At 44.4% G+C, this 16,531-nt stretch overlaps 1 protein-coding gene across 1 annotated transcript in view; it reads right to left on the reverse strand.

Annotated features, from left to right (window-relative positions):
* The window catches only part of ARFGEF2 (ADP ribosylation factor guanine nucleotide exchange factor 2), a 92,950-nt gene that overhangs the window by 62,776 nt on the left and 13,643 nt on the right, over positions 1 to 16,531 (reverse strand). Inside the window, exons 2-6 of the mRNA XM_057701390.1 lie at positions 16,187 to 16,217; positions 15,392 to 15,515; positions 6,698 to 6,844; positions 5,588 to 5,767; positions 5,025 to 5,259 (exon numbers count right to left, since the gene is read on the reverse strand). Of these exons, the coding sequence (XP_057557373.1) occupies positions 5,025 to 5,259; positions 5,588 to 5,767; positions 6,698 to 6,844; positions 15,392 to 15,515; positions 16,187 to 16,217 (717 nt within the window). The remainder of the gene's footprint in view (positions 1 to 5,024; positions 5,260 to 5,587; positions 5,768 to 6,697; positions 6,845 to 15,391; positions 15,516 to 16,186; positions 16,218 to 16,531) is intronic.

Raw genomic sequence — 16,531 nt, forward strand, 5'->3', positions numbered from 1 at the left:
GGATGTAATGCCCAGCACAGGAAATACAATAAATAATATTGTGATAACTCTGTACAGTGTGTCACCTCTAAAAATATCAAATCACTGTTGTACACCTGATACTAATAATCAGGTTTTAAGTCAGTTATACTTCAATTAAAAAAATAAAAATTAATCAAAGATCCTTATTCTCGTGGTGCTTATCTCTGAGCTGGGATAATAAATAAGTAAATTATACTCTCTGCTACAGTGCTAGGGAAACAGAACAGTGGGAGAAGGGAGACCTGGCATTACAAGGGGCAAGCGTGAGCAGGTGGTGACAGTGAAATATGACACACACCTGTTTCCTAGAAACGAGGCTTTGGTTAGGTCCAGCATCCAAGCATTTAGTAATGTGTAAGAAAACTAAAGGGAAAAAAACCAAGGCACAAAGCCGTTTGCTGTCACATTCTGGCCACACACCAATATGGTTCCTCAACAGTAAGAAATACACTGGGCAACTTATTGTTCCCAAATAAATGTCCATTACACAGCTAATAAAAATGTAAGCCAATGAGCTGGAAAGCCTCCTTGTAAAGCAGGCTGCGTCAGAAACAAGTCAGAAAGAAGGGGGACCTGTGGGTTCATTTTGCTGTTTTGATAAAGTGTTAGTCTGAGACCTTTTTCTGGTTTATTTTTGTTGGCCACATGGTGTTGTGCGGCACACAGGATCTTAGTTCCCTGACCAGGGATCGAACCCATGCCCCTGCAGTGGACGCTCCGAGTGGTAACCACTGGATCGCCAGGTAATTCCTCCCACCCTCCCCCCTTTTTTTAAAATTTAAATTTACTTTATTGGTTGTGTTGGGTCTTTTTTTGCTGCACGCGGGCTTTCTCTAGTTGCAGTGAGCAGGGCCTACTCTTCATTGTGATGGGTGGGCTCCTCATTGCCGTGGCTTCTCTTGTTGTGGAGCACCAGCTCTAGGTGCGTGGGCTTCAGTAGTTACAGCACAGAGGCTCAATAGTTGTGGCACACGGGCTCTAAAGCGCAGGCTTAACAGTTGTGGCGCACGGGCTTAGTTGCTCCACGGCATGTGGGATCTTCCTGGAGCAGGGATCCAAACCCGTGTCCCCTGCATTGACAGGCGGATTCTTAACCACTGCGCCACCTAGGAAGCCCCCCCATCCCCTTTTTTTGGTCAACAAGAATAATAAAATTCCTAAAGCAGAAGATTTGGTATCATTAACATGGAAAATAGGCTCATATTATCCTACTGCACTGTTCCCATCACCTTCACATCCAAATACCATCTGAAATATTGCAATTTTTTTTTCTAAATTCATTTTTTCAGCTGAAACTTATCTGAAAGACAGTAACAGCAAACACTTATTGAACCCTGAGTGCCAGACACTGCTCTCATTAATTCTTACAAACCCATAAGTACAAGTTGTATTCTCATTTTAAAGATGAGGAAACTGATGCTCAGAGAGGTTAAAGATTCTGCTCAAGGTCACAGAGCTACTAAGTGGTGGAGCCATGATCTGAACCCAGGCTGTCTGATCAGAACCTCCACCCTGGCTGAGGGAGGATACATTTTCTCTATTTTGTGGTACTTAAGAGTTGGGTTGTTTTTCCCTTAAAGAATGGTATGCAAGACGAAAAAAGTGAGCTAAGAAATCTGTGAACACATTAGTAACTGTGTACCTACAACAGCTGCATACAATATTAGCTGTATACATGTAAAAATGCTAAAGTCTAATGCTGGGAGTTAAAAAGTCACAATGTTAAAAATAAACTTAAAAGAAAATGGGAAGCAACTGTTCATGGGTGCAGGGTTTCTTCTGGGTGTGATAAAAATGCTCTGAAATTGACCGTGGTGACCATTGCACAGCTCTGTGAATGTACTACAAAGAACTGAGCTGTACAATTTAAACAGGTGAATTTATGGAAAGTGAATTGTATTTCAATAAAGCTGTTTTCAACAAAATTTACAAGAATAGTTGGGCCATCGGAGGGGTGTGAGGTCCCCAGGGAAGGCTGCTGGCCACACCCTAAAATTCACATAAGCTAGCATGTCGCAAGCTCAAAAATCTCATTTTGAGAATTTACAAAGAGTGATCTGATCCACTTCTTGGACAGGGTGATGAGACTGACAAACAGTCAATTTATCAACTAGGGATGAAAAATCGCTGAGGGGAGAAAGATGCTCTCGTCTGTCGGTGAACTGTCATCCGCAGAGATTTCACTGGGAGGCACATTATCCCAGGAAGGCCCGGGAAGGGTTCCCAGTGAAACAGGACAACGCATGTGGAGCACCCAGGTAGCGAGCACCGTGCCTGGCACCGCGACTGCCCAGCCAGGGGTAATGACGCGATGGCCATTCCACAGGATAGACCCCACAGGAGAGCTGGATGTGTCGTCTCTGTCACAGAGGCACTGGAGCCCGGGGCCTCGGCAGCCTGGACTCCAGCCCAGGGCGCTGAGTCCCCCTGGCCGGCACCTCCACCATCTGCCTCGCAGGCTGCCCTTCCTCCCAGGTCTCCCAGGCTCCTCACCGGTTCTCCTGAAGGACGCGTTCCTTCTTTACAGCCACATCTGGAGAACTGATAGCCAGTCACTCTTCTTAAGGGTGACAGTGCACCTCCATTCTGACCTACCATTTGTAGGTTTGCGGTCTGATTTCTACAGGCAATCTGATGCCCATGTTCTTGGGAGAAGCCTTACAGAGTATATCATACTGGCAACAAAATCCACACCAATATAGTAAGTGTAAAGCACACTTTGTTAGACCAGAATTTTAAGTTGCTGTGTTTCTGCAAAACCGTATTTTAGAAATCAAATCCCCACTCCACCCCCATTCATTACAAATGTATTTACTGAGCATATGTGCTGGGCCCCAGACCAGGTGTTGGGAATATAGTGAACAAGGTGGCCGAGGGCTTAGACCAGGAGCAAGTAGACACAAACTCTCCAGTGATTTGGGGTGGTAATAAGTGCTATGAGGAAAATAAGAGGCTGATGGGACAGAGCAACAGGGAGCTTCAGAGAGGGGGATCAGGTAGAACTGGGGGACCTAAAGACAAAGGGGGGTCAAGGAAGGGACAGTAAGTGCAAAGGCACCAAGATCATGCATCTCACTTTCAAGATCCAGAAACGCTGCCCAAACAAAGGGAAAGGCAGTGTGAGAAGGGTACAGGGAGGTGGGCGGGGCCAGGCCACACAGGGCTGTGGAAGCCGTGGGGATGGGGCAGGCATAGGCTTCACTCTGAATGGGACGGGATGGGAAACTATGAAGGGTTTAAGCAGGGGAGGGTCGTGATCTAATTCATGCTTTTAAGGGATTGCTTGGGCTGCCGTGTGGAAAATGGGCTGCAGTGGAAGCACTTTAATGCAGCTCAAAGGGACTTGCTTTTACATCTGCACAGCTACACTCACTACAGTGTGTTTAAATATTGATATTTATTGACTGGCCACGGTCTGATAAAGGTTACAGTAAAAACCTGCCTGGTCCTTGCCCTGAGAGTTTAATAAGGCAAAGATGATGACAGATACAGAGGGTGGGCCAGGACGTGCTGAGCACCTTCCCAGACACATGACAGAGGGAATGAGTAGCCTGCAGCAGAGTTCACCCTGAGACACACACAGTTCTTTGTGGCAACTTTTTCTTTGATCCTTGCCTTGGGTGCACTGATCTAGAATAACATTCCAGCAACAACACTTGGTCTGTTCCTACCTATGCCAAGTACTGGATAATTACAGATGGACAAAAACTGCTCAGGTATGGGCCTTCTGGTAATGAATGTATTATCAACAGAGGTCATTAAAAATAATGGGGCAGAAGATGCTATGACACCAATCATAAAGGTGGGTCAGACATATGTACACCACTATGTATAAAACAGATAACTACTGAGAACCTACGTATAGCACAGGGGGAAAAAAAGGAGGTACAAGCTGTTTGTAGGACATATATTAAGTTAACCTTACAAATGCTTTCCAGTATACATTAGGTGCAGATAAACACTGTTTGACTCCATTTATACAAGGTACCTAGAATAGTCAAATTCACAGAGTCAGAAAGTACACTGGTAGATGCCAGGGGTCGAGGGGGGAGCGGGGAAGGGGAATGGGGAGTGCTTAATGGGGACAGAGTTTCAGTTTAGGAAGGTGAAATATTTGGGAGATGGGTGGCGGTGACAGTTGCACAGCAATGTGAATGTACTTGGTGCCACTGAACTGTACAGTTAAATATGTAAAATAGTATGTTTTATATTATGTGACTTTTACCATCAACTAGACTGAAGAATTATTTGGCAGAATCACTTGGGAAAAAGGTACATTCTTGAAAAATATATCAATTTAGGATCTGGTTTGTACAAACTGCCCAGAGAGAGATGCAAACATTCAGAAACAATCTTATATGACAACCCAACCCCAAATTTCATGCCTATTGTTTTATATACCTTAAGACTACCATCGGGTGTGGGATATCTCTTTCATTTAAAAAAGCAAACACAACCAAGTAGTGTACTTGGTCTCAGAAGAAGAAAACAAAGCTATCTGTGTATCTGTTCCTCTATGAATCTGCCCACCCACCCACCCACCCACTTCTTGGCTCCCTTCACAGATGTCCATAAATAGCAACTAACTGCCCAGCAGTGCGCAAAACATGGAGATCCTATGTACACATGACAGATGAGGTCCTCGTCCTTCTCGGGGAGATAAAACAGACACTGAATGATCAACCACCCAAACAATTAACTCCTGGAGACAAGTGCTCCAGAGTGAACCCACAGCATTGAAGTTGACATCAAGTAGCAGTGGCTAGATACATCCCAGGAACTATCCAGAGAGAACTGCACAACTGACAATGCAATCTGAGACACCATGCCTCGCTGGCTGAGTTTCATAAGAGAAAAGCAAAGGGGAAGTCAAGGGGGAGGCCCAGAAATAGAAGAGCTGCTATCAGAGGTTTCCTGTGATGACACCAGACAACTCATTCACCTGCCCCTCGGATACAGGATGACCCCCATCACTGCTGGATAGGGAAGCCCATGGGCCGTACCTGACAGCGACGGGCCTCTCTCTCTGGGTGCGTCTCCGTTCTCTGCGCTCACTTTTCCAGAACCACTCCTGGCATGTTCACCATTGGTTAAATCTGTCTTTTCAGGAGTTGTTGGTTTGCTGTGTGCCTGGCCCTGCTTCAAACGATTGAACTTTGGGGACACTGCTGCAGCTTGGATTACAGGGGACTGGGGTTTCAAATGGATTGGTTTTTCCAAATCTCTGGCCTCTTGCAACTGAAAGGCAACAAAAAAGGGATTCAATCTAAATGGATTCAGTGTTTTGATAAGGAAAAAAATTTCTAAACAGGACAGAATTTAAAAAAGGAAATAAACTCCTTCAACAAACTCAAAGCAAATTCTGAATGCAAATTTCAAACCTCATGCTAGATTCTCTCTCTGCTTTTTAAAGCAAGGATAAAAACAGAGTGCAGGGAACTCAGAAGAGGAAGGGATTAATTTTAAAATGCTATGAATCTTCACCAGGCACCAAGGCCACACATGAAACAGTTCACAACATGGGATGGTGTCCGTCCCCCAGCAGCTGAGAACTGCTACCACTCACCACTTGGTTTTCCATGCGGGTGAAAATGACGTTCAGCATCTGAGTAAGGGTAGCCTTGGCAGTGGTTTGATTGATGAGATTTTTGCTGGCCAAATAGATATTGTAACATGTCCTGACCGTCTGCAGGATAGTGCCCTCATGAATTTCAATGTGTGGGGATGTCACCGCAGTCAGAAGAGCCTAAAACAGAAATCCGAAACCTTCACCTTCACGAGCACCCACAGCCCATTCTCTCACAACCAAACTTTTCTACAGGGTTTGGCTTTACTTTCATTTGGTTTGGTTTAAGAAGATGGCTCTGCAAATTAAACTGGATGATTAGTACCAAAAGCCAACTCCCTACTGCTCCTAATTTAAACACAATTATTAACTCTATACACTTCAAGTTGTTTAAAGTACTTAAGTTGTGTTGATGTGGGCTTTCTACCAGCTTACTTTTAAAAAATCCCAAAACACAGACAGTTCTTTCAGGATCTCACCTAAGCCAATCACAAAATATACACGTTTTGATGGGGGGGTGGGGGTGGGGTCAGTTTCCCAATTTCCTGGTGGGTTTTCAAGGGAGCTTTAGGAAAGGTGCAGCTAACACAGAGCCGTCCCTCACAAAGCTAGTACACCCAGGATTTAGCATCTGAAACGCTCACCACACCCATCCTGAACGGTTCTCTGACAAGCAGGCAGGACCACCCCACTCCAAACCATTCCTGGCAGCAGAAATGGAACAGGGCGATGGAAAGGGAGGATAAGAGGACAGGGGCAAATTGGTGATAAAAGTATCAACACAAGAACCTGCTGAGAAATGGCAGTCTGGGAATCCAGAATATCAAGGGGAAAGAGCAGAGGATTTGAAGTCAATTTAATTCACAAGCAATTTACCTAGTTATTAGCGGAACTGTTTACTTTGAAAACACACCTAGTTCCACTCTTCTTGTCTCAGTCCACGCTAATCAATTCTGACACTTAACAAAAGATCTAAGTGATGGTTACATTTTTCTGTTCCAGCTCAGCACCTCCTGAGACAACTAACACATGGTAAATTAGAAATCCAAATCCCCAAGGGCGACGAGCTTTCTCATTTAAAATCCAGACCAGGCAGACAGACAGAAATACCTTAATTATTTGTAACTGAACTCCTTCATCGGTCTGAGGGCCTTGAAAACAATTGCAAATGGTTTCAACGATTCTGTCAATCAGCCGCTTCCCGGGGGCTCCACTGTCGGGGGCGTTGCCGGTGATGTGCCCATATGCGATGAGTTTCTAAACACAGAAAGCACAGACATGAGAAGTTTCTGCCTGGCCAGGGATGAGGGTGCCCACCGCAGTGAAAGGCAGGAGTAGGCCTGGCCTTTAACTTCCAGTTTCCACTGATCCCTCTCCTCCTGTGGGTGCAGGTGGCACAGGCACCCTGAGAGCACAGCATCCGGCCTGACTCCCAATGGCAGAAGAGCCCATGACGGTGAGAGTGTCCAGTGGAAAAGGCACATGCAGAACAGCCCCTAGGGCACAATCACTTGTGTAAAAAGTGCAGGGATATAAAAACTACACATAATAGAGACAGAGAGTATCAGGCGGCCGCCTGGAGCAGGGGGGACCCAGGGAAAAGGGCGTGACTGCTGACGAGCACAAACGGGGCTTCTCTCTGCGGCTAAAGATGGTCTCTAACTAGACTGTGGAGACAGCTGCACGGCTCTGTCACTATACGAAAATCACGGACTTGTGTACCTCAAACGGGTGAACTGTATGCATGTGAATTATATCTCAAGCTGTTAAAAACCTTTTTTTTTCCCTAACGGTAAGACGCATAAAAAACTCATGATAACATGTTTTGCTTGAGGCCAGGGAGAACTAAGCAGCTGTGGGCAGGGGTGGGACTAAGACATTTGGTAGGGCAGGCTTTCATTCTTTTTGAATGTTGAATCATGTTAATATATTTTCTGTTGCAAAAACTAAAGTAAAAACACTAACAGAATTCCACACCTACGTTGTCAAACTGCATGTCACCCGTGCGGCTGAAGAGATGAGCTTCTCAGTCAGGTGACAGATCAGCTTGGACAGGGGCTGCCTGCCTGCCTGGGCCACCTCGCTCCTGACCTGGATTTCATCAGGGACAATCTGAGAGCTGGAAGGGAACTCAAAGGTCAGGATGGTTTCAAAGCCTGGCTGAGATCCAGGGTCACCTGAGGGAGCTAGTTACAAACACAGATTCCTGGACCTCAACACAGACCTCCTCTACCAGAACTTGTCAGGCGGAGCCCAAGAACTGCGGTTTCTCTCCAAGGCTTCCAGGTTATTCTGATGGCTGAGCAGATAAAAAGAACCACTCATCTGCTACAGCCCCTCTGGGATCTGTGAATTCTAAGGCACCCTCTGCTTCCAGTGACTCAGTAAAGACTCTGACAAACGCTGTTCTGTTCTTTATCTTGTTGGTTTCCGGCACGTCACATTCTTGATCCACCTGCCCAGAGTGACACAGCTCCTGAGGCGATCCACAGTGCTGTCACCACTGCGACAGAAGACATGCTGCGCTGCCGAGGCCTGACGCCATTTCTCAATGGCTTCTCCCCATCATCAGCCTCAAAAGCGCCGCCATTCACCAAGCAGAAAGATAAACAGATTGAGAGAGTGACGGGAGCAGAAATATGACACTGCTGATCAAGTGACTGCGAGAGAGGCCTGCACACACTCTGCTACTCAATACCAACCCCAGAGAGCTCCAGACGGAGGCAGGAGGTGCTCAAGTCAGTTTCTGAAGCACAAGTCCAGATGCCTTTTGTCTACTCTCAAAGCTGCTCCACCTGCAGGCTTCCTGGGAGGGCAGCGCCGGCCACCTGGTAAATGAGCTCTGGTTTTGGACACTGCTGACTCCTTACGCCTAATGGACTCAAGTCCGTTTTGAGCACTGGGTCATGAGTGGGATGGTCTATGAACTCCTAAAACGTGAATGCTGAAAAGCAGGCCCCACAGAACCCAACGCTGATGGTGCAAAGACGGAGGTGAATTACGGATGTTTAAATCAAATATAAAAAAAGATTGGAAGTATTCACCCCTCTCTGCACTCCTTAAAGGGCACGTTACCGTTCAAGTGGAAAAGGGTTTTAAGTATAATTTTACTCCCTTGTGAGGCAGGGCCGGAGGAAAGCAGAGTTCCTGCATCCTGGGGGTCTTTCTAGTTCTGCCTTCTCACCCTTCCTTGTGCCAGATGTTGTTCTGGGCACTGGGTGTACAATAGAGATAAGATGGTCCTTTTTCTCAGAGGGGCAGGAGCATGCTTGGCAGGCGCACTTGTGGAAAGTGCTCTGCACAGTGAGTGAGGCAGAAGTACTGGCGGGTGTAAGCAACGGTTGAACACGGTGGGATACATTTCTAAAGCCTCCACCCAGCTCCTGAGTGGAGAACAGGCTGGAAGGCAACAGGAGTGGAAGTGGGGCACCCATGACGAGGCCACCTCAGCTGTCTGGGGGGAGATGCTGGCGGCTTGGACTGTGAGGGACTGACAGAGAGAGAGAGTAGAAGTTCCTGCCTTATTTCTTCCTGATGCGAAGCAAGGATGGGAAGAAGGACGGAGGAGGGAGGCCTCTGGGCAGCTGGCTCACTGACACTTGTGTCCAAGGAGGCTGCCTGCACAGGGATGCTACTTGTCAATGCCCCTCTAGAGGGGGAGGGATTATAAAAAGGGTGGCATAACATATCATTTACCAGTCCACAGGAATGCCCTCTATTTGCAGGCAGTGTTCTCCAGACATTAAAAACACTGTTGTAAAAAGCAAGCCATAGAAAAATTTGTACAAGTATAAATGATATATGATATTTCCAGCTACTACCGCTGAGTTGAAGAGCTGGAACGGAGATTATATGACCTGCAAAGCCTACATATTTAGTATGTGGTTCTCTACAGAAAAATGGTATCATAAATGATATAATTTATGTTAAAAAAAAAAAAAAGAGCGAGAGAAAATGATACACCTAAACAGGCAACTTGGTTTGGGGCTACCAGCTGGAGGGACTTCAGCCCTCTTTGTGAAGTTCTAAAAGAAATTTTTCTAACAGAGAATGTAGTGATGTACAACTTATTTTATTACAAATAGATTTTAAAATGTGCATTAAAAAATCCAAAGTCTTTTAGAAATAAGAGCTAAAAGATAATGCTCATGGTACAAACCAGATGGCTTAGACAAGTGTTTTCTATAGCCTTACACAGAAAAGAAAATATTAGAACTCTGTTTCTATTTTTTTGTCATATCCTTTTTAAAAAGGTTTATTTTTGTATGGTTTATAATATATGTAACCTAATAACAGTAGTACATGTATATAATCTTATAATTGAAGAAATATGAATATTCTGAGAGAATATTCTCAAAAATAATTTCTGTTGTTGGTATGTGCCCAGAAACACTTGGAGATCACTCACTAGTTTAGACAAGACTAAACTAACCCTCTTTCCCCTAGTCCTGGCGTCGGGGGACTGTGTGGAGACCAGGTGCTGAAGGCAAGGAATACGGAGAATCTTTATCACTTGGGAGAAGTGAGAAGCAAGGGAAGCTCTGGGTTTCTCCCTGTCGGGGAGGGAACGCTGAGCTCTATACTCACAGCAAACCAAACCCGGAAGCACCTCTGCTACCCCAGCATCCCTCCAGGCTCAAAAAGGGACGCCTTAAAATACCCAGGGCACAATATGGATGCATCCGCAGCTGGCTCCAGCCCTGCCAAAACCAACCTTCACTCCTAGACACTGGCCCTCCATTTCCAAGGCAGAAGTCACCTCGCCCACACTGGGAAAAGCCAGTCGAACAGGCTCTGCAAGGCCAATCCCAAGAGGAAATGAATTTTTTCATTCAGTATTCCAGGGAGCACCCAGCCACTTTCTAATGTCATAAAAAGGACAATACATTTTGCATTTTGTACACTAACCAAAGAAATCTTAGTGTACCTATCAAATTACAGAGGACTTCATTCTGAAAAAGAGAGCTAACCACATGCCAGAAGCCTCAAGACAGGTACTGCACTCAAGTCACTGAGGTAAAGCAGGACATCTATGTTTCCATCAGAAATCATCCAAACACAGAGTTTCAGAAACAGATTATTTCCCAGAAAACAGTATATTTTTAATTAAAGAGGCCAGAACTACAGGGTAATGGTTAACAGCAGAGGTCAGCAGCCTTTTTCTATAGAGGACCACATGCTAAATATTTAGGCTTTGCAGGTCATATGGTCTCTGTTCCAACTCTTCAACTTAGCCACAGTAGCTGGAAAGCAGCCACAGATAACAGATCAACGGAAGGGCACAGTTGCTATGGACTGAATGTTTGTGTTTCCCCAATTCCTATGCTGAAGTCATGAGGCCATGAGGGTGGGGTCCTCACGATGGGATTAATGCCCTATAAGAAGAGGCCAGACACCTAGCTTGCTCTGTCTGCCACGTGAGGACACAGTGAGAACTTGGCCGTCTACAAACCAGGAAGAGGGCTCATCAGGAACTTGATCAGCTGGGACCTTACCTTGGACTCCCCAGCCTCCAGAACTGTGGGAAATAAATGTCTCTTGTTTAAGCCACCCAGTCTCTGGTATTCTGCTATATCAGTCTGAACAGATTAAGGGAGCTATGTTCCAATAAAACTTTATTTACCAAAGCAGGCTGTAGGCCAGATGTGGCTCATGGCTGTGGTTTAAGGACCCCTGATTAAGAACATGGGCTTGGGGTAAACAAGTCCGAGACACCCACCCAATCCCATCACTGCCTGGCCAGGGGAACTTGGCAGGGCTGGTCACTTTATTCTCTATGCCTCGGTTTCACTGATTCTGAAATGGGGATGAGAGTAAGATCCTCAGACGGCTGTTGGGAAGATTAAACATGATGATGGGGATAAAGCACTTAGCACAGGGCCCAGCGCAGGCTGAGTGCTCAATACATTAGCCATTGTCTAGCACATCAATAATGTTAACTGTCAGCACCATTAACATAAGGACAAAACAACTGAAATTACACTTCTGCCAAATTTCCTCAGAAAATGTTCACAGCAACAGATATTTTAGGATGGGAGCAGGATTGGAGCCTGTCACTTTAAAACTGTTGGCTCATCACGTGTTTTGCATAGGACAATCTGTACAGAATTATATTGAATGAGAAAATGGCTTTTCACTTGGAAAAGGGGCTTCTGTGAAGAAATTGTTATCAATTCTCAAGTACAGATATATCAAAGAGAGATTAATAGAGTAAATATTAGACTAGAGATGCCAACAATGTGGCATGCCCACCGCCACTTTGCAGTCCTGTGCCTCAGCAGACATAACCAATCGATCACGGCACTCTTTCCAGATGATGCTCCAGATATTTTTTCGACACAGCTTCTAAGCGATCATCATATAGAACCTATGCACTATTTCTGTTCTAGAAAGTACTGGTAAATTGTGGAACTCTCCACTGTATTTTTTTTTTAACACATTTTTTAAACTTTTTTTTTTAATTTTTCATTTATGTATTTATTGGTTGCATTGGGTCTTCATTGCTGCACACGAGCTCTCTCTAGTTGCAGCGAGCAGGGGCTAATCTTCACTGTGGTGCACAGGCTCCTCACTGCAGTGGCTTCTCTTATTGCGGAGCACCGGCTCTAGGCACACAGGCTTCAGTAGTTGCGGCACACGGGCTCAGTAGTCGTGGCCACGGGCCTAGTTGCTCCATGGCATGTGGGATCTTCCTGCAGCAGGAATGGAACCCGTGTCCCCTGCATTGGGAGGCGGACTCCCAACCACTGCGCCACCTAGGAAGTCCTCCACTGTAATTTTTTAAATGTATCAAGCTCTTTTCATTGCTGTAGGTTGCTCATTGGGGTTAAAAAAATGTTCTTTGAGCAATTTACAGATTCAGCACAATCCCTATCAAATTACTAATGGCATTTCTCACAGAACTAGAACAAGAAATCTTACGATTTGTATGGAAATGCAAAAGACCCCGAATAGCCAAAGCAATCTTGAGAAGGAAAGATGGAGTTGGTAGAAATAGGCTTCCTGACTTCAAACTATACTACGAGGCTACAGTGATCAAGACAGTATGGTACTGGCACAAAAACAGAAATATAGATCAATGGAACAGAATAGAGAGCCCAGAGGTAAACCCATGCACATATGGTCACCTTATCTTTGACAAAGGAGGCAAGAATATACAATGGAAAAAAGACAGCCTCTTCAATAAGTGGTGCTGGGAAAATTGGACAGCTACATGTAAAAGAATGAAATTAGAACACCTGTTAACACCATACACAAAAATAAACTCCAAATGGATTAAAGACCCAAATGTAAGGCCAGGCACTATAAAACTCTTGGAGGAAAATGGGGAGAACACTCTATGACATAAATCAAAGCAAGATCCTTTTTGACCCACCTCCTAGAATAATGGAAATAAAATCAAGAATAAACAAATGGGACCTAATGAAACTTAAAAGCTTTTGCACAGCAAAAGAAATCATAAAAAAGACAAGAAGGCAACCCTCAGAATGGGAGAAAATACTTGCCAATGAAGCAACGGACAAAGGATTAATCTCCAAAATATACAAGCAGCTCATGCAGCTTAATACTAAAAAAGCAAATAACCCAATTCACAAATGGGCGGAAGACCTAAATAGACATTTCTCCAAAGAAGACATACGGATGGCCAACAACACATGAAAAGATGCTCAACATCACTAATCATCAGAGAAATGCAAGTCAAAGCCACAAGGAGGTATCACCTCACACCGGTCAGAATGGCCATCATCAAAACATCTAGAAACAATAAGTGCTGGAGAGGATGTGGAGAAAAGGGAACTCTCCTGCACTGTTGGTGGGAATGTAAATTGCTACAGCCACTATGGAAAACAGCATGGAGGTTCCTTAAAAAGCTAAAAAATGGAACTACCATATGACCCAGCAATCCCACTACTGGGTATACACCCAGGGAAAACCATAATCCAAAAAGAAACACTTACCCCAGTGTTCACTGCAGCACTATTTACAATAGCCAGGACATGGAAGCAACCTAAATGCCCATCAACAGATGAATGGATAAAGAAGATGTGGCACATATATACAATGGAATATTACTCAGCCATAAAAAGGAATGAACTTGAGTTATTTGTAGTGAGGTGGATGGACCCAGAGACTGTCATACAGAGCGAAGCAAGCCAGAAAGAGAAAAACAAATACTGCATGCTAACTCATATATATATGGAATCTGAAAAAAAAAAAGGTTCTGATGAACCCAGTGACAGGGCAAGAATAAAGATGGAGATGTAGAGAATGGACTTAAGGACGCGGGGTGGGCAGGGGCGAAGGGGAAGCTGGGACGAAGGGAGAGGGTAGCATTGACATATATACACTACCAAATATAAAACAGATAGCTAGTGGGAAGCTGTTTCATAACACAGGGAGATCAATTCGATAATGGGTGATGACTTAGAGGGCTGGGATAGGGAGGGTGAGAGGGAGTTACGGGAGGGAGGGCATATAAGGATATATGCATAAATACAGCCGATTCACTTTGGTGTATAGAAAAAAAAACTGGCCACAAAAGTGTAAAGCAATTATATTCCAATAAAGAGTTTAAAAAAAAAAAATGTTCTTTGAGGTAACCAGAAGCTTCATGAGTAGATCTTAGGAAAAATATAAGAATGCTGGACCGGGAATTAAGAAGCCCAAGTTGTTGTCCTGTTAATGTCCCTCACTATCTGCATGTTGTTGGACAAGTCACCCTAACTTCTCCACGGCTGCGTCTTCATCAGTAAAAAGTAATTTATCACAAGGTTACTTATGGCTCTCAATACAGTCGATTCTCATTATTCACAGATTTGTACTTGTGAATGTACCCACTCACTAAAATTTATTTGTAAGTCCCCAATCAATACTTGGGACACTTTTGTGGTCACCTGCGGACACCCGCAGCACACTGAAAAATCTGAATCACTCGATGCACAAGTTCCCGGCTGAGGTGGAACAGGGAGACGCTCTGCCTTCCCGTGTCAGCTCTCATACCATAAACAGTGTCTTTTTTGCGATCTATTTAGTGCCATGGTTTTCACATTTTTGTCCTTATCGTTGGTGATTTCGCCATTTAAAATGGCCCCCACGTGCAGTGCTAAGTGCTAATGTTGCTAAGAACATGTACCCTACAGAGAAATAACGTGTGATCAGCTTTTTTCAGGCGTGTGTCATAGCACTGCTGACCATGAGTTCAATGCTAACAAACCAACAATATATCTTAAATTAGGTGTCTTTAAACAGACACACAAAGAATAAAGTTATGTATTGATCAGCTGATGAACATGTGACCAAAGAGGCTCACAGGAACCTAGCTCTGTATTTCCTCCAGGAACAATGCTTCAGGATTTGCTAATTCTGTGTTCACAGCGATTTTACAGACTATCATCACAAATAATGAGTCGATTATACCTACTTCTTTACTTGATATTATGAATATTAATACCATCGATAGAGAAGTTGCATAAAATATCTTATGTGTCCACATATGTACCAAATATTCCAATCAATGCTAAAAGTTTCATTTAGAAAAACATACACGAGAGACATCAATACAATACTTGTAGGAAAATAACTTCTTTTTTAGGTAAGAGGTCAGCCCTCTCTCAGGTCTTTTCTAGGTAAAGAGGTTCTTCCCTCCCTCAAAAGACCTCCATAAAGAATGAGTTGAAATGCTCCTTCCTCCACCACCACCGAAAGCATTCTAAGTACCAGGGGGTCACGGGCATAGCTCCTGTGTAAAGGACCACTTGTGGCTTGAGAAAACACCCTCCATACCACCAAGTTGAAACATGGTACCTGCAAACAGTCGAGGGACGTGCTGACCACCCGTGGGGACTTGGACTGGCAAGCTAGCTCGAATGGAAGGAAATACTTGTCGGCTTCAATGAAGTTTGCCTTTGGTGGTGCAGCGGCACCAAGCCTAGGAAAAAAGCAGGAGAGGGCCGGAGAGGGGAAATGAAAAAAAAAAAAAAGAAAAGAAAAAAGAGCTTGCTTTTCCTAACCCCCCACTCTAACTTCCCATCCCACTTGCAATCATTTAATTGAAAGTGACTGCAAACTGCATCTGTGGGGCTAGACAATGAAAAGTTTAAACACATGCTTCAGGAAAAAACACCAAGGGGCCACAGGCAGAGAACATGGTCTCTAGTGAGTAAGCTGTATCATCAGCGGCCTGGACTGAACGCTGGTGCCTGCCACATCACAGCTGCATTTCTGAAACAGGACTCACTGGCTTCGTTACTACGAAGATGAAGAGCAGCCCCTTAACTGAATAAGCTGTCCTTCTGCCTGAGGAAGCATGACATAAAAGAGAAGGGCTTTGCCTCTTCTGTCAAGAGAAGGTACAACAGCTTTAACTTGACTTCCTTACCCTTTCCTCCAAATATGCAGTTGTTGAGCCAGTGACCTGTTAACTTGGTATCAGTTCAAACACATACAGAGTCTTGCCGTGTGCCCAGCATTATGCTAGGAGAGGGTGTGCCACCCCTGAGGGTCAGCAATATGAGAAAACATGCAGAGAGAGGGGTTCCCACGGCCACCACCTACTCCCTTCATACTTCCCTGCAGCAAGGAGAACGTGCCCAGGCTTACCTCTGCTTCTCTATTTCTGCTTTAATTTCATCTGGTGGGGAAGAAAGAGAGGCGTGTTAGGAGTGTGCAATATGTATATAAAAGAAAACAAATATAACAAAATATTGAAAGCTACCTAAGTAGGGGGATGATCATATTTCTCTCTTTTCCACCTTTTCTATGATACATATATATTGTTTCTTTAGCACTTAAAAAAATTGTGGTAAATATGCGTAACAAAATTTACCACATTAACTATTTTAAGTGTACAGTTTAGTGGCAGTAAGTACATTTCTATTGTGCTAAGGCATATATATTTTTTATGAATTAAAATTAATTTATAAACCTTTACCATGGAGGGTACAA

Source organism: Hippopotamus amphibius, chromosome 12 (genome assembly GCF_030028045.1).
Source record: "Hippopotamus amphibius kiboko isolate mHipAmp2 chromosome 12, mHipAmp2.hap2, whole genome shotgun sequence".
NCBI classification, from domain to species: domain Eukaryota; kingdom Metazoa; phylum Chordata; class Mammalia; order Artiodactyla; family Hippopotamidae; genus Hippopotamus; species Hippopotamus amphibius.